This window comes from Mercenaria mercenaria, chromosome 8, assembly GCF_021730395.1.
Source record: "Mercenaria mercenaria strain notata chromosome 8, MADL_Memer_1, whole genome shotgun sequence".
NCBI lineage: Eukaryota > Metazoa > Mollusca > Bivalvia > Venerida > Veneridae > Mercenaria > Mercenaria mercenaria.
In genome coordinates this window covers 15,811,061-15,833,203 of record NC_069368.1, presented here as the reverse complement: position 1 = coordinate 15,833,203, position 22,143 = coordinate 15,811,061, and the positions used below count along the sequence as shown (strand labels likewise).

General features: G+C 36.3%; 2 protein-coding genes across 3 annotated transcripts in view; one reads left to right on the top strand and one right to left on the bottom strand.

Annotated features, from left to right (window-relative positions):
- Positions 1-5,761: 5,761 nt before the first annotated feature.
- On the top strand, positions 5,762-13,938 carry LOC123522995 (40S ribosomal protein S17-like). The gene is made up of 4 exons (XM_045300570.2): positions 5,762-5,973; positions 11,848-11,953; positions 12,598-12,666; positions 13,788-13,938. Exons 1-4 carry the CDS (start codon positions 5,777-5,779, stop codon positions 13,887-13,889), a joined length of 474 nt encoding a protein of 157 aa, XP_045156505.1. The 5' UTR covers positions 5,762-5,776; the 3' UTR covers positions 13,890-13,938.
- Positions 13,939-18,883: 4,945 nt separating this feature from the next.
- LOC123522996 (beta-hexosaminidase subunit beta-like) overlaps positions 18,884-22,143 on the bottom strand; it is a 32,282-nt gene continuing 29,022 nt past the window's right edge. For both annotated transcript variants that reach the window (XM_045300571.2, XM_045300572.2), the window contains exon 12: positions 18,884-22,068. In XM_045300571.2, the coding sequence (XP_045156506.2) occupies positions 21,999-22,068 (70 nt within the window). In that variant the 3' untranslated portion in view covers positions 18,884-21,998. The remainder of the gene's footprint in view (positions 22,069-22,143) is intronic.

Sequence of the window (22,143 nt, the reverse complement as noted above, 5' to 3'; positions counted from 1 at the left end):
GATATAACAAAGGAAAGCTAAAGCAAAAAGGTTAAACTGAAAAAGCACACAGAGAAGCTAAACGAAACGATGACTTGGAACTATGAGCAAAACGAACAGGAGCAGCTCTCACCGTTCCAGGCATTAATCATACTCTTGAAGTGATGGAAGTTCGTCTCCTCCCTGAAATGCTGAGGAAGCGAATTCCATAACTTTGGTGTACTGGAACGAAGAGAGCTACTGCCGTAACTTTTAGTTCTTACCTGAGGCAACATTGCTGTATTAATGTACATAAAAGAATAAGAATTTTCTTTGATTTTAACTAAGTCATGCAAATAGACCGGATCATGTTTGTTTACAATTTTAAAAACTTCGAGAACCATTGTCCTCAACCTTCGTATTTTCAAAGTTGGCATTTTAGATTTATCAAAGAGAGAATCATAGTCCGAAAAATAATCATCATAAATGAAACGTAGAGCTCGTTCTTGATTTTTTTCCAGTTTTTTAGTATTAGTTTCAGAGCAAAAATGCCAAGTCAGAGGGCAATAGTTGAAGTTTGAAAGGACAAATGTGTAATGAATATTTAATTTTCCTAATTTACCTATTCTGTTTAATACATTCAGTTGTCCAGAAGTTTTTTTTTACATATATTTGCTACTTGTATATCAAATTTCACCTTAAAGTCAATAGTCACACCTAGAAGTTTTACATTATCTTCACACTCTATCTTATTACCATATAAATTAAAGCTTATATTCATAAAAAATATTCATTCCCTGTTTTCTTTCTATTTTTATAGAAATTTCATTGAAAATTAGTAAGAAAAAAATCGTCGGACACTAAAGATGAGAAAATATACATTAAATGGTTGCCAAGAAAAACAAGCTTCCACAAAGATTTAGTAGTTTTCCACCGTATTTGTGTTTCTCACAGTTACTGTATATCACGCTTTCACCTTGACGGATTCTTTTTAACTTCCGGTTCAAAATGGTAGGCACGAATAATTATTTTGTGAAATTAAATCTAATTTCATCTGCCTGTTCCTTCTATATGCTGATCCAATTCATGAATTTCCCTATTGTCTGTACATTGTGCGTCCTAAATCTGTTTGAGTAGTCTCTGTTAATGCAAAGAAATTCTACTACGCGTTGAATGTTTACTTACCTACTCGCAGCATTAATTTTGCTTATTTATGACAAGGTAACAAGCATGCCATCAAGCTTAGGTTGATTTGAAAGTGTCATGCATTCATTTAATCAGAAAGAGACACACACAAAAAATTCATTTTTATCTGAAATTTTGTAATACTTCGGTATCAGGGTATCTTTTTAGTTCTATAAATAAACGTCGGACTTCCAATATTTTAAGATTTTGACATTTCATATAGTCCGACGTTTTATCGAAAGTATGAATTTCCCGGTAGAGCTTTCCGCAAAAGTTCTTGCGGAAGGTTTTACAAGTTCACGGCAGAAGTGACTTGAAAGCGATAGCTAACTACCAACAACGGACAAAGAAACCTAATTTACACATCCATTGAACATACTGTCTTACTGAAGATATTGAAGATCAGTCCGCACTTTGAAAATGAAATTTACATCCATTCACTTTCACAACACAACACGAACTGTCAAAACTTCTTTATTATAAAGATTAATTTTAGACGAAAAAATATTCTCACTGTCGGATTTGAAAAAAAAATTCGGCCTGTTACTAACGTATTGTCTAAGTAGTAGACATATGTTTATAATCGATGGGTGTAATTAGCATTTATTGGTTGTAATTTTATTAAAAGTTACTTAAATTAGTTGTAAAGTCCTAACAAAGCAGTTTAAAAGGCTAGTCCACATGCGTTCGGCGGTACCCATGCGTTAAATAATTGCCGCAGATGTTTTACAAGTGTCGTAGCTTAAACGTATTTGTTTTCGTCTAAGCATGTATAATTGATTCTATATATTTATTTGGTGTTGTATTGTTCATGATATTTCAGTAAATTACGCTAGAAGTTTCTGTGAAATGCGTCGGAGAAGTGATTGGTGGTGCAGTTTTAGTTACGGTAAACCAATGTTTCACGTGTTTGAGAGTTTTCCTACATTACACTTCAATAAAATAAAGTCGTAATCTGTGCTATGCAAATGGCTGACATTCGATTAAACTTGACACAGGGACATGTTGAACGTCCAAATATTAAAAGGCACCCTGTGCAAGTTTAATGTTATTGAACTAGGTATCTTTTCTAGAGTGAGACATTACTAATGTCAGATTTTGAAGAACATTGCATTTTCATGTTTCAGCATGGGTTCCACTAGATCTGAAAACCCAGGAGTCCCAGGACCCTTGGGCCCAAATTTTGAAGGGTCCTTTTCCAAAATACAGGAGTCCTGTCCCAACACGTCCATATAATTGACTATATTTTTAGCTCGACTATTCGAAGAATAAGTAGAGCTATCCTACTCACCACGGCGTCGGCGTCGGCGTCACACCTTGGGTTAAGTTTTTCGTACCAGTCCACATTTTGACAAAGTCTTTTGAGATAAAGCTTTGAAACTTTCAACACTTGTTTACCATCATCATGGCCAGTTATGGGCAAGAGCACATAACTCCATCAAGGATTTTGGCTGAATTATGGCCCCTTTTGACTTAGAAATCATGGTTAAGTTATTCGTACCAGTTCATATTTTGACAAAGTCTTTTGAGATAAAGCTTTGAAACTTTCAACACTTGTTTACCATCACCATGTCCAGTTATAGGCAAGAGCACATAACTCCATCAAGGATTTTGGCTGAATTATGGCCCTTTTCGACTTAGAAATCTGGGTTAATATTTCGTACCAGTCGACATCTTGACAAAGTCTTTTGAGATAAAGCTTTGAAACTTTCAGCACTTGTTTACCATCACCATGTCCAGTTATAGGCAAGAGCACATAACTCCATCAAGGATTTTGACTGAATTATGGCCCTTTTGACTTAGAAATCATGGTTAAGTTTTTCGTACCAGTTCATATTTTGACAAAGTCTTTTGAGATAAAGCTTTGAAACTTTCAACACTTGGTTACCATCACCATGTCCAGTTATAGGCAAGAGTACATAACTCCATCAAGGATTTTGGCTGAATTATGGCCCTTTTTGACTTAGAAATCTGGGTTAATATTTCGTACCAATTCATATTTTGACAAAGTCTTTTGAGATAAAGCTTTGAAACTTTCATCACCTGTTTACCATCACCATGTCCAGTTATAGGCAAGAGCACATAACTCCATCAAGGATTTTGACTGAATTATGGCCCCTTTTGACTTAGAAATCATGGTTAAGTTTTTCGTACCAGTTCATATTTTGACAAAGTCTTTTGAGATAAAGCTATGAAACTTTCAACACTTGGTTACCATCACCATGTCCAGTTATAGGCAAGAGTACATAACTCCATCAAGGATTTTGGCTGAATTATGGCCCTTTTTGACTTAGAAATCTGGGTTAATATTTCGTACCAGTTCATATTTTGACAAAGTCTTTTGAGATAAAGCTTTGAAACTTTCATCACCTGTTTACCATCACCATGTCCAGTTATAGGCAAGAGTACATAACTCCATCAAGGATTTTGGCTGAATTATGGCCCTTTTTGACTGAGAAATCTTCGTTAAGTTTTTTGTACCAGTTCATATTTTTTTGTAAAGTGTTTGACATATGGCTTTGAAACTTTTATCACTAGTTTAGTATAATAGTCTCTATCTGTAGGAAAGAGAACATAACTCTGTCATCTGTTTTGGCTGAATTATGGCCCATTTTGGACTTTGAAATTGGTTCTGTTTCCATACAAGTCCATGTTTTGTCAAAACTATTTGACATATGGCTTTTAAACTTTGAACACTTGTTTATCATTATGATTTCCATCTGTAGGCAAGAGTACGTCACTATTTTGACTGAATTATGGCCCTTTTTGGACTTTGAAATTGGCTCATATATTGCCATTTAGTGCAAGACTTATCGAAATCAAAGTAATACAGGAACATTGTTTGTCTAATCTATTTATTTCTTTTGTCTGATTATCCGTGGAAATATTTTGACACCATTCTTCAATCAATTCTTCGAATAGTCGAGCGTGCTGTCATCAGACAGCTCTTGTTTTTTTATTTAGTAATACGTAGATCTTTACCTAAGAAAACAATAAACCCAAGATCATGTTACAGCATAATAAAAATGTCAGTTTCAGGTCATATAGTCTCATATTGTAAACTAATATTTATCAAAATTCATGTTATTTTGATTAGGTTTTTCTTCTATATTTCATTTGATTTTTAATAACAGAACAGTGCTATAACACTCTATAAAAATGTATCCAAAATGTACTATCCGGATACTGGTACAATTTAGGAATGTCATCGGAAAGTAGTTTTTGCTTAGTTTACTTGGCCAACTAAGCTAAATCAGAGATAGTTCCTCAAATAATGATGCTATTTATCATTAAAAACTACATTGAAAGTCAGTTTTTTTAAGGAATTTTGGAAATATGCATATGACATCGGGTGTAATCAGACTCGTGAACGGACATTCTAAATTTATTTTTGCTTTCAAAATTCATCAAAATTTGTGAAGTTTCTTGTTGAAATTACGGTATGATCACTAAACAATGGTCTAATTTAAAGTTGGCATGAAAAAATGTTGCAGGGCACTTTTCACATGCTCGGTAATCAGCTGCTTACGATAATTTAATAATTGGCGCCTTTTTTGACAGTACACAGGATCAATACTCTTTATCAATTAATTTCAACACTTCGTTGATTCTTCTTACCTATGTGCACTCACCGTGACGTAACTTGCTGATAAAAAAATCAGCGAGGCATGTCTACAGGAGAAAGGGCGGGATTTAGCAGAAGTTCAAAGGCAGGAGGGCATGACCGCGAGTGTTTATTTTGGAATACACGTGTCTATCGTGGAAATAGTTTTACTGAAGGAAATGAATGATAAGAGAAAGGATTATCAAAGGAAAATGCCTCCGGGTCCCGAAGGACGCACAGGCAAGTATCATGCCGGGTCCTTTGAGCGTCTTTTGAAAATCTCCCGGGTCCGGACCCGGGGTCCCGGGTCAAATGGAACCCCTGTTTCAGTACACCGCATTTCGTTTTTATTTTAGAAAAAAGTATACATAAACATCTGTTTCCTGCTCACTATATTGATCAGGCTGGTCACATTGGAATTTGAGCTCAGTGAAGCTTAAAAGATTTCCAGTGCTAATTTGTGCCCTGCATGCTTTAAACTTATCAGAATTTCAGATTGTTGTGGGTACTAGCTAACTCGGCGGTGACGAAATCTGATTTTGACCTGCTTGTCTGTTTTGTCAATTGCTATTTTGTACTCGACTGTAAATTCTGGTCAAATTTCACTTGTCCGTACAAACTTTGGGACAACCTGGGCAATACGGACAATTGAACTTGCCACCCCTGGAAGTCTTAACTGCTTAAGGACTTTCATATATGTAAAGCTAAACCCCTAAATAGTGTTGAGAAAATGACAAAATACACTGCTGCGACTAATGTCAAAGAAAGAACAGTACTGAGATTGCCAGTTGAAAATGTCAACAATTCTGCCCAAGTGAAACTTCGTAAAATCTCATGTAAGTTAAAATTTTCAAGTATAAAAATTTATGCAAAATACCGATGATGATGTTGAAAATCTTCTATGTCTAAGCTGAAAGAATGGGCCAAGCAACATTTTGGTCTAGCGTTTGGCAGTATTTGCCTTTGTTAAATAAGTTATCACCTGTAAGGCTTGTTAGTTTTACTGTGAAAAGTAAAACATAACGTTTCATGCTTGATAGAAATTTTATATATCATGTCCTCAATATTTTTCAGGCTCGTGTCAGGACGAAAACCGTGAAAAAGGCAGCTCGTGTAATTATTGAAAAGTATTACACAAAGCTCACACTTGATTTCCACACAAACAAGAGAGTTTGTGAAGACATTGCAATCTTACCAAGCAAGAAACTTCGCAACAGAGTAGCAGGGTAAGGAAGATAACAAAATAAAGGAAGTCGGGAACAGAATTGTGATGCCTTCATTTAATAAAGTTGTTAATATTTTAGGGCAGATAGTTGACTTGATTTTGTCAAGATGTATGATGAAAGTATAAAATGATACTAACTGAATACTTCCATTAAAGTTAGAAACAAAATATTGGCAAGAAGTTTTCGAGTTAAGAAATGAAGTTAAGTGTTTATTAAGGGTCACACATTAAACTGGTCTCCACCTATAAACTGGAATACACCTGTATTTTTTTTAAAGGTATTTTTGAATTTTTTTTAGCTCACCTGAGCACAAAGTGCTCAGGGTGAGGTATTGTGATCGCTCACCGTCCGGCGTCCGTCCGTCCGTCCGTCGTCCGTCCACACTTTCCTTTAAACAACATCTCCTCCTAAACCAACAGGCCAATTTTGATGAAACTTCACAGGGATGTTCCTTGGATGGCCCCCTTTCAAAATTGTTCAAAGAATTGAATTCTATGCAGAACACTGGTTGCCATGGCAACCGAAAGGAAAAACTTTAAAAATCTTCTTCTCAAAAACCAGAAGACCTAGAGCTTAGATATTTGGTGTGAAGCATTGCCTAGTGGACCTCTACCAAGTTTGTTCAAATCATGACCCCGGGGTCAAAATTGACCCCGCCCCAGGGGTCACTTGATTTTACATAAGAAAATCTTAAAAAATCTTCTTCTCAAAAACCAGAAGCCTTAGAGCTTAGATATTTGACATGTAGCATTGCCTAGTGGACCTCTACTAAAATTGTTCAAATCATGACCCCGGGGTCAAAATTGACTCTGCCCCAGGGGGCACTTGATTTTACATAGGAAAATCTTCAAAAAATTTCTAAAAATAAACCAGAAGGCCTAAAGCTTAGATATTTCACATGTAGCATTGCCTAGTGGACCTCTACAAAATTTGTTCAAATCATGGCCCCCGGGGTCAAAATTGACCCCGCCCCAGGGGTCACTTGATTTTACATAAGAAAATATTTAAAAAATCTTCTTCTCAAAAACCAGAAGCCCTAGAGCTTAGATATTTGACATGTAGCATTGCCTAGTTGACCTCTACTAAAGTTGTTCAAATTATGACCCGGGGGTCAAAATTGACCCCGCCCTAGGGGTCACTTGACTTTACAACGGAAAATCTTCAAAAGTTTTCTAAAAACAAACCAGAAGGCCTAGAGCTTAGATATTTCACATGTAGCATTACCTAGTGGACCTCTACAAAATTTGTTCATATCATGACCCCCTGGGTCAAAATTGACCCCGCCCCAGAGGTCACTTGATTTTACATAGGAAAATCTTCAAAAATTTTCTAAAAATAAACTAGAAGGCGTAGAGACTAGATATTTGACATGTAGCATTGCCTAGTGGACCTCTACAAAATTTGTTCAAACCTTGTCCCCCGGGGTCAAAATTGACTCCGCCCTAGGGGTCACTTGATTTTACATAGGAAAATCTTAAAAAAAAATTCTAAAAATAAACCAGAAGGCCTAGATCTTAGATATTTGACATGTAGCATTGCCTATTAGACTTTTACAAAGTTTATTCAAATCATGACCCCTGGGGTCAAATTGACCCTGCCCCATGGGGTTACTTGATTGTACATAGAAAAATCTTCAAAATTTTCTAAAAATAAACCAGAAGAGCTTAGATATTTGACATGTAGCATTGCCTAGTGGACCTCTACAAAAAGTTTTCAAATCTTGTTTTTAAAGTTACTTAAAGAAAATTTCAACTATATTTTCTCATAATTCTTTTGATTGATTTCTATTATGATCTTTTGACCTTGAAGACTTGTCCTTAAGTGCAATGATAACAGGTGAGCGATATAGGGCCATCATGGCCCTCTTGTTTATTTAATTCAGTCATATATATCATAAATGATTAACATACAAAAGGAAAATAAAATATGTTTACGCAAAATGATTTTATAAGACATTGAAATTCGGCAACCACGCGGAAAATTATCGTAACCGAAATACACCCGTATTTCTTCAACAAATGGTAATTTTGAAGTGGTTTATGATCATAAATAAATAAACTTTATTTCTTGGAGATATCTACTCTAGATTACGGTCATTCTCGTAAGCGTACATTATTTTCGTAAGATCGTAGTTATAATCTCGTATACAGAAACTTTTAATAAACTTCTCTCAAACATTCATTCATGTTTAATCTGATTGAGCATCGATCTATATCTTACAAAAATGATAAAAATTGTTTATATAAGAGAATACTATTTATTTAAAAAAGAAGAGTGCATTTAAGTTACGGAAATTTCCTGTGCACTAGCCAAATTTCAATCTCGTATAAATTCGTTTTGCGTTAATAAAGTAAATAATGAAGTTAATGGAGTATTTTTGTCTCCCCACTCTGGGGGAGACGATATTGTTTTTGCCCTGTCCGTCCGTCCGTACATCACACTTCATTTCCGAGCAATAACTGGAGAACCATTTGACCTAGAACCTTCAAACTTGATAGGGTTGTAGGGCTGCTGGAGTAGACGACCCCTATTGTTTTTGGGGTCACTCTGTCAAAGGTCAAGGTCACAGGGGCCTGAACATTGAAAACCATTTCCGATCAATAACTAGAGAACCACTTGACCCAGAATGTTGAAACGTAATAGGATGATTGGTCACGAAGAGTAGATGACCCCTATTGATTTTGGGGTCACTCCGTCAAAGGTCAAGGTCACGGGCCTGAATATTGAAAACCATTTCCGATCAATAACTAAAGAACCACTTGACCCAGAATGTTGAAACTTAATAGGATGATTGGTCATGAAGAGTAGATGACCCGTATTGATTTTGGGGTCACTCCATCAAAGGTCAAGGTCACAGGGGCCTGAACATTGAAAACAATTTCCGATCAATAACTAGAGAACCACTTGACCCAGAATGTTGAAACTTCATAGGGTGATTGGTCATCAAGAGTAGATGGCCCCTATTGATTTTGGGGTCACTCAGTCAAAGGTCAAGGTCACGGGCCTGAACATTGAAAACCATTTCTGATCAATAACTAGAGAACCACCTGACCCAGAATGTTGAAACTTCATAGGATGATTAATCATGAAGAGTAGATGACCCCTATTGATTTTGGGATCACTCAGTCAAAGGTCAAGGTCACAGGGGCCTGAACATTGAAAACCATTTCCAATCAATAACTAGAGAACTGCTTGACCCAGAATGTTGAAACTTCATAGGATGATTGGTCATGAAGAGTCCTGTAGAATGACCCCTATTGTTTTTGGGGTCACTCCATTAAAGGTCAAAGTCACAGAGGCCTGAACATTAAAAACCATTTCCAATCAATAACTTGAGTACCACTTGACCCAGAATGTTGAAACTTCATAGGATGATTGTACATGCAAAGTAGATGACCCCTATCGATTTTGGGGTCATTCTGTTAAAGGTCAAGGTCACAGGGGCCTGAACATTGAAAAACATTTCCGGTCAGTAACTTGAGAACAACTTGACCCAGAATGTTGAAACTTTATAGGATGATTGGTCATGCGGAGTAGATGACCCCTATCGATTTTGGGATCACTCTGTCAAAGGTCAAGGTCACAGGGGCCAGAACATGGAAAACCGTTTCCGATCAATAACTTGAGAACCTCTTGACCCAGTATGTTAAAACTTTATAGGATTATTGGACATGCAGAGTAAATGACCCCAATTAATTTTGGGGTCACTCTATTAAAGGTCAAGGTCACAGGGGCCTGAACATGGAAAACAATTTCCGATCAGTAACTTGAGAACCACTCAACCCAGAATGTTGAAACTTCATAGGATGATTTCTCATAATAATGCAGAGTAGATGACCCCTATCGATTTTGGGGTCACTCCGTTAAAGGTCAAGGTCACAGGGGCCTGAACATTGATAACCATTTCCGATCAGTAACTTGAGAACCTCTTGATCCAGAATGTTGAAACTTCATAGGATAATTGAACATGCAGAGTAAATGACCCCTATTGATTTTTGTGTCAGTCTATTAAAGGTCAAGGTCACAGGGGCCTGGTCATGTGAAATCATTTCCGCAAAATAACTTGAAAACCACTTGACCTAGAATGTTGAAACTTAATAGGATGATTGGACATGTAGAGTAGATGACCCCTATTTATTTTGGGGTCACTTCATCAAAGGTCAAGGTCACAGGAGCCTGAACAGTGACTTGAGAACCACTAGGCCAAGAGTGTTGAAACTTAGCGGGATGACTGGACATGCCAAGTAGATGATCCCTATTGCAGCCAACCATCAGTGTCTCTTTGACTTTCGCTCCTGACCCCTACTGACTTCTTGCCTATAGGACTTTGCATTTGGGGAGACATGCGCTTTTTTGCAAAAGCATCTTCTAGTTTATTTTCCTTTTGTAAATTTATTCTTCATAATATATACGAATGAGTTCTGCATTAAACCCTACAAAAATACCATTTATTAATATAATATGAGTGTATTTTGGTTATGATAATTTCACGCGCAGTCGCCGCATTTCAGTCTCTTGTAAAATAATTCTGCGTTTAATTTTTAGCTCATCTGATTTTTGAAAAAAAAAATGATGAGTTATTGTCATCACTTGAGCGGTTGTCGGCGTTGGCGTCGGCGTTGCCTGGTTAAGTTTTATGTTTAGGTCAGCTTTTCTCCTAAACTATCAAAGCTATTGCTTTGAAACTTGGAATACTTGTTCACCATCATAAGCTGACCCTGTACATCAAGAAACATAACTCCATCTTGCTTTTTGCAAGAATTATTGCCCCTTTTGGACTTAGAAAATCAGTTTTCTTGGTTAAGTTTTATGTTTAGGTCAGCTTTTATCCTAAACTATCAAAGCTATTCCTTTAAAACTTGCAACACTTGTTCACCATCATAAGCTGACCCTGTACAGCAAGAAACATAACTCCATCCTGCTTTTTGCAAGATTTATGGCCCCTTTTGGACTTAGAAAATATCAGATTTCTTGGTTAAGTTTTATGTTTAGGTCAACTTTTTCTCTTAAACTATCAAAGCTATTGCTTTAAAACTTGCAACTCTTGTTCACCATCATAAGCTGACCCTGTACAGCAAGCAACATAACTCCACCCTGCATTTTGCAATAATTATTGCCCCTTTTGGACTTAGAAAAATCATTTTCTTGGTTGAATATTATGTTTAAGTCAACTTTTCTCATAAACTATCAAAGCTATTGCTTTAAAACTTGCAACAGTTTTTCACCATCATAAGTTAAGTTGACACTGTACATCAAGAAACATAACTCTATCCTGCTTTTTGCAAGAGTGATGGCCCTTTTTAGACTTAGAAAATCATGGGTAGGACAATATTTCTATTATACAAAAAAAAATCAGATGAGCGTCAGCACCCGCAAGGCGGTGCTCTTGTTTTATTTTCCTTTTGTATATTAATTATTTATGATATATATGATTGAATTATAAAAAAAAACTTGCAAAAATACCATTTATTAATAAAATACGTGTGTATTTCGGTTATGATCATTCCCCGTGTGGTTGCCGAATTTCAATCTCTTATAAATCATTTTGTGTAAACGTATTTTATTTTCCTTTTGTATGTTAATTATTTATGATATATATGATTGAATTGAATCAAAATATCTTCACAAATACCTTTAATTAAAAAAAAAATACAGGTGTTTTCCAGTTATGGAAAGTGGATTCCGGTTTTTAAGTGGATTCCGGTTTAATGTGTGACTGTTTATTAATACTAAATGTCAGGTGTTCATATTGTACTTAGCTGAATAGCAATGAGTAATGTATGAAAACATGCACTAGTGCCACCATATTTTTAAAATCTGTTTTTTTTTTTTTTTTAAGAAAATATATATTTAAACTGAGGAATTATTTTGCAGGTTTCTTACCCATTTGATGAAGCGTATCCAGAGAGGGCCAGTCCGTGGTATCTCCATCAAGTTACAGGAAGAAGAGAGAGAACGCAGAGATAACTACGTGCCAGAGGTAAGCAGAATAAGTTGTGTGTGAAGAATTTTTTTTCATACACAAGCTTTCATATTGTCTTTTTAATAAAAGATTGACACAATTGATTGGTCTACAAGTTTTGATTGATAGAACCCAACTTGAACAAATGTTAACAGTAGAGTTTTAAGATTTTGGCTAAAGACTAAGTGTTGTGTACACTATTCTGATACTACAGCAGTTCTAGGCTTCACCAAATATGTGTGATTATTGATTAGTCTGTGCAGTGTTTGTGCATGTAGATGTTTTAACATCATTGAAGACTAAAACAGCAAAATGTTAGGAAGTGATGGAAAAATGATTTATTTAAGCTAATGTATACTTTCGTGTAGACCATAGAATACTGATATTTGCAAAAACAGTCTGAAATAGTCATTGGATCATAACGTCTGTCTACCAAATTCTTTCAAAACATTCGATTTCGGTTTTTAAAAAAATGGCTGCGTGAGGGCACTAATAGTTGTAAACCATTACTATTTCAATCTGTCGTTACACATCTGTGATGCTGAATGTTAAATGTGTAATGCTATTTTAAAACACTGACCCTTGTGGGCCTTTAACACAGGAGCTCAAAAGATGGCATGTCAGATATTATTCAGTTCTGCATGAACTATTTTCTGTTTCAGATCTCTGTACTTGAACAGAATGACATCATTGAGGTTGACCCTGATACAAAGGAAATGTTGAAGTTGTTGGTAAGTTTGTTAAGTTGATCAACTTTATATATGCCAGTGTTTGATTGCCAAGGCTAAATAGGTATACCACAAGATAGAAAGTATATGGGGGCTATAGTAGAGTTGCTGCTCCATATCTAAACAGCTGGGAAGATTTTCATAAAACTAATATCATTTAATTCACAGGCAGATCGCACAACCCAGGGCAGTTTGGTCATGGTCCCTTAAGACAGTTTTAGTTTTATGCTTTTGTTATTAACATGTACAATGGATATTGGACAAATTTCCCAATTTGGAACAAAGCATTGTAAAATTTTCGAAGCTAAGGGTTTGGGTCATGTTCCCAAAAGAATAAGAGAGAAAAACCTTTAAGGAAAAGGTCATATATTGTAACTTCATGCCAGCACCATATCTTCTAAACCTCAGTTGTTTACCTTGTCAAGACAGTGTGCTGAGCCCATCACCATGGTCACTATGTTAGGTCAAGGTCGCAGTTGGGGAGATCAGAGGTCAAGTAGCCTAAAATTGTGTTTGCTTTGTATCATTAAATAAGCATCAATTGATAACCTCTCCCAGACAACATGCAAAGTGCACGTTAGGCCCAACATTAAGTTCTCACTTGGAAATCTACAATTAAGTAGCTTGATTTTATGTCAGCTCCAGATCTTTTTAACTACTGGAAAGATTCTCATAAAACTAGCAATATTTATTAGCATCATTAAGATGAATGCACAACCTAGGTTACTAGGTCCTTGGTCAAGGTCACACTTAAAGGTCAAAGGTGATGGTCATTAGGCTGGTCATTACATCAAACTGGCATCTCTGGTTATTAACTGCGTTTGGTGATAGCTCGAGCTGAATCCTGCTCAAGTCCTAACTTACGGGACTATTCAGTTTTGTCATGCAACACAAGTTGGTTTGAAACCAGTCTTAGCTTTTTGTGCAGATTGAGGACAAAAATTTGTGATGGGTATATATTTAAAGTAATCATTAAGTATTTATCATGGTGACAGGTCAGAAAAATGTGCTCAAAACATTAAAAATGTTTGGACTGACGAAGAGTTTTGTGTTGATTCTACTATTGATAGCTATTGTTTTTGTTGACAGTAAAGATAATCAGTTTAACATGTGATGTTTTCCAGGACTTTGCAAACATCCCAGGTCTGCAGGTGACAGCACCAATCACACAGATGGGCGCCCAAGGCGGTAACCAACAGGTTGGGTTTGGAAGACAGCCACGCTAATTCCATTGTTTTGTACAAAGAAGAAAAAAAATAAAGCAAAAAAAGACAATTTAATCTTTATGATTATTAGTCAACCAGATACTACGCTTGCTCTGCATGTAGAAGTCATACCATTTGTCTGCCCCATTGGTGTCCAGCCATGAATACTTTAGCTCACCAGAGCACAAAGTGCTTGTGATAATGTTTTAGGACCTCTGAAACTACTGGAACACCAAACTTGTTCAGTAGCCGCCTCAGGCACGGGCCTCTGTCAAGTTTGTTCAAATGGTCCACCTTAGGCCTACTGGGGGCTGCCAGTGTTAAAAATGGAAAAACTTTTAAGCAAATTCTCGTGAACCACTTGATGGAACATCAGACTTGGTCTGTAGCATCATTATTATGTCCTCTGCAAAGTTTGTTCAAATGGGGCCCTTGACCCCTTTTAGGTACCCTACAGCTAAAAATAGAAATACCCATAAAACACTTCTCATGAATCACTAGATGGATTTTTATCAAACTTGGTACACAGCATCATCCTAAGTTCTCCTGCAGGTTTGTTCAAATGGGGGTGCTTGACACCAGCTAGGGGCCACTAGAGCTAAAAATAGAAAATTTAAATGATCCTCATGAACAGCTAGGTGGATCTTCATTAAACTTGGTTTGTAGCATCACTGTAAGGTCCTCTCTCAAATTTTGTAGTATGGTAGTGTAGTCCTTTCAGCTTTAAATTTGAAAATAGGAAAAAAATGAATTCTGGTGATTCCAAGTTCCTTTCAATATATGTTTGGAATACTAGTAATATCATTTTTAGCTTTACTATATGAAGTATCGAGAGCTGTCCTACTCGACAGTGTCGGCTTCCTTCCACGTCCACACCTTGATTAGCTTTGATGCACTTTCTCTTTATCTCTGTAATTACTTGACGGACTTGGATAGTTATTCTTATCATCACTCACATCATAAGGGACATAACTCTCACACCAATATTAGTGATTTACCTGGAATTCAGATGTCTTTAAAGGCTTTGACCAATAAGTCTGCTATAAAATTGAAGTCATATCTTTTTATATTTGATAAAAGTACTAACTTCACTTTCTAAATGAAGTAAGTTACTGTACAAAATCAGTTGGATGGAAATTCTTAACAGTTTCTTGTGAGATGAAGGTCAGTTCTAGAGGTCAAGTATTTTAGATGTTTAACAAATTTTAAAGACACATGACAGTTTTCTATATGTATATAGGCGAACATTTTCCTCCTGACAGGATTTCTTTAAACTTTGTTTACTGACTGAGAATCAAGTTTAAAATGGAAATCTGTATTTAAAATCCTAGGAACCGGTGCTTTATCTTGAATTATCTGCCTGTGAAAATAGATTTTTCAGTAAACACAGAGTGATCTTGGCACCCACCATTGAGCCATTTTTGAATGTTCTAAGTTTCAAGACTAGCTCAAGGTCAAATTTCATTTCGGTACACAACACTGTGCATGTGGTCCAAATTTGAAAGCTGTAGCTTGAGAAATGTGAAAGTAGGTCACTAGATCAATTTCAAGGTCAAAGTTCATTTCGGTAAACAAAACTATGCATGAGCTTCAAATTTGAAGGCTGTAGCTTGAGAAATGTGAAAGTAGGTACTAGGTAAAAATCAATGTCAAATTTCAATTCAGAACACAAAACTATGCATGTGGTCCAAATTCGAAGCCTGTACCTTCAAAAATGTAAAAGTAGGTCACTAGGGCAATCTAAAGGTCAAAGTTCATTTCGGTACACAAACCTATGCATGTGGTCCAAATTTGATAGTTATGGACAAGAAGATTTTAAAAGTTCTTCCCTATACAAGTCTATATGAACCAGGGGCAGGGCCATATTTGACCCTAGTGGGATAATTTGAACAAACTTGGTAGAGAACCACTAAATGATGCTACATTACAAATATCAAAGCCCTAGGCTTAGTGTTTTGGACAAGAAGATTTTCAAGGTTTTTCCCTACATAAGTCTATGTGACCCCCAGGGTGGGGCCATATTTGACCCCAGGGAAATAATTTAAACAATCTTTGTAGAGGACAACTAGATGATGCTACATACCAAATATCAAAGCCCTAGGCTCTGTGGTTTTTCAGTTTTTCCCTGTGTAAATTATGAAAATAAACAAAGGGCCATAACTCACTTAAAAATTGTTGAACCAGTCTGATTTTCAGGGGGACACAACTAGGGTATCAATACATCATTCTTACGAAGTTTGGTCAAAATCCCCAAAGTCGTTTCTGAGGAGCTGCGATAACGAGAAATTGTTAACGGAAGGACCACGGACTCGGAGTGATTTGAATAGCCCACCATCTGATGATGGTGGACTAAAAAGGAGAATAATTTTGTAAAAATGCGGAACAGGGTTATGGAACCTGTAAAATGCATATCAGTTCATGACAATGGACAATTGTGTGAAGTTTCAATCCATTCCTATTAGTGGGTACTGAGATACCAGCTTGCCTACAAAAACTTAACCAACAAGAGCTGTCTCCATAGGATGACACATGTCCCCGATGGCACTTTGAATGAATAGTTATGGCCGATGTTAGCGTTTAGGACCTTTGACCTACGGAGCTGGGTCTTGCGCGCGACACGTCATCTTACTGTGTCACACATTCATGCATAGTTATTTTAAAATCCATGCATGAATGACAAAGATATGAACTGGACATGCCCATCAATGCACTATCATGAAAAATGACCTTTAATGTCTAAGTGTGACCTTGACCTTTGAGCTAAGGACCTGGGTCTTGCGTGTGACACGTCGTCTTACTGTGGTACACATTCATGCCAAGTTATTTGAAAATCCATCCATCGTTGACAAAGATATGGACCGGACACGCCCATCAATGCACTATCCTTTAATGTCTAAGTGTGACCTTGACCTTTGAGCTACGAACCTGGGTCTTGCGCGCGACACGTCGTCTTACTGTGGTACACATTCATGCCAAGTTATTTGAAAATCCATCGATCGATGACAAAGATATGGGCCAGACACGCCCATCAATGCACTATCCTTTAACATCTAAGTGTGACCTTGACCTTTGAGCTACGGACCTGGGTCTTGCGCATGACACGTTGTCTTACTGTGGTACACATTCATGCCAAGTAATTTGAAAATCCATCCATCGATGACAAAGATATGGACCGGACACGCCCATCAATGCACTATCCTTTAATGTCTAAGTGTGACCTTGACCTTTGAACTACGGACCTGGGTCTTGCGCACAACACGTCGTCGTACTGTGGTACACATTCATGCCAAGTTATTTGAAAATCCATCCATCGATGACAAAGATATGGACCGGACACAAAAATTGCGGACAGACAGACGGTTCAAAAACTATATGCCTCCCTTCGGGGGCATAAAAACTGCTAAGTCAAGAAAAGGGATATAATTTTTGTAAAAATGCAAAGTACAGTTATGTAACCTGTGCATTACATGTCAGATCATGGCAGTGAACAAGTGTGTGAACTTTCAATCCATTCCCATTTGTGAGTACTGACATACCAGCTTCATATAAAACCTTAACCAAAAATTTCTAAGTCGAAAAAGGGGCATAATTTTGTAAAAAAGCAAAATAGATTTATGGAACCTGTGCATTGCAAGTCAGTTTATCACAGTGAATAAGAGTGTTAAGTTTCAATCCATTCCCGTTAGTGGGTACTGAGATACCAGCTTACATACAAAAACTTAACCAAAAACTGCTAAATCAAAAAAGCAGCATAATTTTGTAAAAATGCAAAGTAGAGTTATGGAACCTGTGCAATGCATGTCAGATTATGACAGTGAACAAGTGTGTGATGTTTCCCATTAGTGGGTACTGAGATACCGGCTTACATACACCGGTAAAACCTTAACCAAGAATTTCTAAGTCGAAAAAGGGGCATAATTTTGTCAAACAGCAAAATAGATTTATGGAACCTGTGCATTGCAAGTCAGTTTATCACAGTGAATAAGTGTGTAAAGTTTTAATCCATTCCAGTAAGTGGTTACTGAGATACCAGTTTGCGTACATCAAATTGGGAAGCCAACGCATGAGCAAGTCCAATAGCTCTACCTATTCTTTGAATAGTCTAGCTAAAAAGGTAAAACAAATCCATGCCAGGATACTTACTGACCAAGTCTGGTAAATTCTCACCAACAGTTTCAGAGGAGAACTGAAAAGGGAGATGCAGGATGACAGACAACTGACACTGGATCATCCATCTAAACGAAATAGCTCACCCTGACCAAAGTTAAGGTAACCTTAAAACAGACAAGCTAAAAATAATCTGACATGAAATTCCCAACAAAGTGTGCATGTCTACTTCATGTTTATATTGAATACAAAGTTCGTTTGAATTGGGTTTTTCGTAGAATAATCCGAGTTGGAGTTTTTATGCATATGAATATATCACAAAGGCCTGAGTGATATATATCTATGCAAAAGAACGACAAACGAGGGTTATTCTACGATAAAACATATTTAGATACTTACTTCGATTCTTACACGACTTACTTCAAATAACATCAGAGGAGTATTTTCATCAAACATAATTACAACTGCGTGCTATGCTGCAGCATTTAGCCAAAACCTGGTGCACGCACAGCATAGTTCAAGGTCAGTGTATTGCAGAATAACCCAAGATAGATTTTGCTCTACAAGTATGTAGGTTATTAGAACAGAGAATAATACCTGGACAATGAATCAACAATAACATGTGCAAGTTGTTTTAATACAGCCAACTCCAAAGAAAAAAACAAAACAAAAAAAATGGACATGAAAGTCCCAAAAATATGTAAATGCCCACTTCCTATCAATGATGAACACAAAGTTACATTTGAGCTGGATGAAAGCTGTAGGAGCAGTTTAATACGTAAGAAAAGTGTGACTGACAGATCATTTAAACACTATGTGCATCACGGGTCTTTGACACAGGGGGCATAAAAAGGTAAGGAAGATTTTTCTTTCACACATTTGTTTCTCCAAATGCTAAAAGAAAACAGTAATCATATAGATTTATTTTGTATTACTGAAATGAAAGTATAAAATAGTAAAATAATGCATCAAGAAGTATATGATATGAATTCTGTAAAGAAAAAATTCCCCATTTTGGATATATGGCAACATCAATACAAAGTGTCAAGAATCGGAAACTATCACCAACTGCCAAAGAGCAAGGGCATGAAGTTCAAAGCTCAAGAAACATTTCTAGTACATGTTTTGAGCCCGCCCACTTATCTCAGTAGGGAAAACGCCAATCTATGGATCGTGGGGTCAAGAGTATGATCCCTGGATGGGGCGTATGTTATTCACCATGAATTGATAAAAGACATCGTGTCTAAAATCATTTGTCCTCCACCTCTGGTTCATGTGGGGAAGTTGGTAGTTACTTGCGGAGAACAGGTTTGTACTGGTACAGAATCCAGGAACATGGTTAGGTTAACCGACTGCTGTTACATAACTGAAACACTATTGAACAAGAGCACCGCCTTGCGGGTGCTGACGCTCATCTGATTTTTTTTGTATAATAGAAATATTGTCCTTACCCATGATTTTCTAAGTCTAAAAAGGGCCATCACTCTTGCAAAAAGCAGGATAGAGTTATGTTGCTTGATGTACAGTGTCCACTTATGATGGTGAAAAACTGTTGCAAGTTTTAAAGCAATAGCTTTGATAGTTTATGAGAAAAGTTGACTTAAACATAATATTCAACCAAGAAAATGATTTTTCTAAGTCCAAAAGGGGCAATAATTATTGCAAAAAGCAGGATGGAGTTATGTTGCTTGCTTTGCAGGGTCAGTTTATGATGGTGAACAAGAGTTGCAAGTTTTAAAGCAATAGCTTTGATAGTTTCAGAGAAAAAGTTGACCTAAACATAAAACTTAACCAAGAAATCTGATATTTTCTAAGTCCAAAAGGGGCCATAAATCTTGCAAAAAGCAGGATGGAGTTATGTTTCTTGCTGTACAGGGTCAGCTTCTGATGATGAACAAGTGTTGCAAGTTTTAAAGGAATAGCTTTGATAGTTTAGGATAAAAGCTGACCTTAACATAAAACTTAACCAAGAAAACTGATTTTCTAAGTCCAAAAGGGGCAATAATTCCTGCAAAAAGCAAGATGGAGTTATGTTTCTTGATGTACAGGGTCTGCTTATGATGGTGAACAAGTATTCCAAGTTTCAAAGCAATAGCTTTGATAGTTTAGGAGAAAAGTTTACCTAAACATAAAACTTAACCAAGAAATCTGATATTTTCTAAGTATAAAAGGGGCAATAAATCTTGCAAAAAGCAAGATGGAGTTATGTTTCTTGCTATACAGGGTCAGCTTATGATGGTGAACAAGTATTCCAAGTTTCAAAGCAATAGCTTTGATAGTTTAGGAGAAAAGCTGACCTAAACATAAAACTTAACCAGGCAACGCCGACGCCGACAACCGCTCAGGTGATGACAATAACTCATCATTTTTTTTCCAAAAATCAGATGAGCTAAAAATGGCTTTAAACCCAGTCTTGAAATAAACCTAGCCTTATATTGCACATCTGTAAAATATAACTAATGGCATACTAAAAAAGACCACTATATTGACTTAAACAATTTGGACTATTTCATTATGCATCTGTGATAGGTTCGAGGCTGATCTAAACATCCATTTATTACCAACCCAGTGTGAAAATACCGTATAGCGGGTTATTTCTGCGGTCAAAATATTCTGCGTTTTGGCCCCAAAAAATGTGAAACAAATTTCTGCGTGTTTAATTTCTGCGTTTTCACCTAAAAGGAAGAGAAATTTCTGCGTTTTCGGTGCCAAGGAGGAGGTAATTCCTCGCATGATCGGACGTTGTGAGAATGATAGAGTATGAAAACAATAAACTAAATTACTGGTAACTGCTGTAAAGTAACTTTGCATTTAATGAATACATTGTAGGATATAATAACTTGCGAAATGAAAAAATATAAGTCCAACAATAATAAATTATTGCACAAACACCAACTGCAAACTACGTTATATATATATAACGGTTACACTCATATAAATGTTACTAAAGTATACCTAGTTTGGAAGATTGTCACAAGGTATTAATAAGAACAACACAAGTGAAATTCACTCAGTTTATTTCATTCACAAAAGAAAAAGGTTTTCTGAGGGATTAACAGTTAGGACTTTGATTGATCAACACGCCTAATTATCATGATTATACCATTATCGGTAATAACATTAGATGGCGACGGTAATTTTCAATAATTAGACCAGGCCATTGTGAACTTCAGATTACCTGGGATAACATAGCGTGAAACAACGTTGGTTAAAAAAATGCAGATTTTTTGCGTTTTAAATTTTTGCTGGATGAATATTCTGCTGGAAATAATTTTTGCGATTCTACCGAGAGACCGCAGAAACATTTTCCCCCAGAAATAACCCGCTATACGGTAGGCGCTTACTGTAAATTCTATTATATTATATATGATCACTTTTAAATCTTAGGAATCAAATACTAATCAATAAAATAGTGTCATTTGTATTACAGTCTAGGAAAAAAGTCTCCAATATTTACATTCTTACTGACATTTTTCATGGCACTGTTAAAATACACATGAAAAAGGACTGTTTATAACCAGGGCAATATGAGAACAAAAACCTGAATAGCCTGTCCATTACAAACTTGAAAATAGCGTGCATGCTGGTAAACAACGCACAAACTGTAAAATTGTATTCGTATAATGAAGTAGCTAGAAAAATTATATATTGGTATCAAAATCACAAAAAATTGTGTTTTCTTCAATAATTTTCAGAACATTATTACTTAAAAATATCTGGTTCAGAAAGAGATGGTGTGTATAAATACAACTCGTGTTTATGCAATCCTCAAAATTCTTGCAAATAAAATTAGACAAGGGTGCTTACATAACATACAAATGGAATTAAATCAGAGTGACTAATAGGTACAATGATGTGTTAAGTCTAAAAAAAATATGAAAACAGTACAAAAATATTTTCTCTCCAAATCCCGTAGATTTTAAATCTAAGGAATGTTAACGTTAAATGTTACAATGATGTAAGTTGAAATTTTCCCTTCTGTAACTACGATCACTATGTGGGGAATGTTCCAAGTGAAATATTTTACTGATGGTACACATATTCATGTCCACAGAAGCTTGGCCCATTCAGTGGCTCAGCTGGGTATCCTCGTCTGAAAATAAACAAAACAACTGATGTCACTGCATGTATACAGCCAATTTTGCTCAAAAGACTATGTCTATCAACA

What these genes read in the sequence shown, in the direction of transcription:
- LOC123522995 (XM_045300570.2), top strand. Translation starts at nt 5,777, where the DNA reads ATGCTTGATAGAAATTTTATATATCATGTCCTCAATATTTTTCAGGCT. An exon ending in CTTCGCAACAGAGTAGCAGG is followed by an intron (nt 5,974 to 11,847) that starts GTAAGGAAGATA and finishes ATTATTTTGCAG; the next exon opens with GTTTCTTACCCATTTGATGA. An exon ending in AGGAAATGTTGAAGTTGTTG is followed by an intron (nt 12,667 to 13,787) that starts GTAAGTTTGTTA and finishes GATGTTTTCCAG; the next exon opens with GACTTTGCAAACATCCCAGG.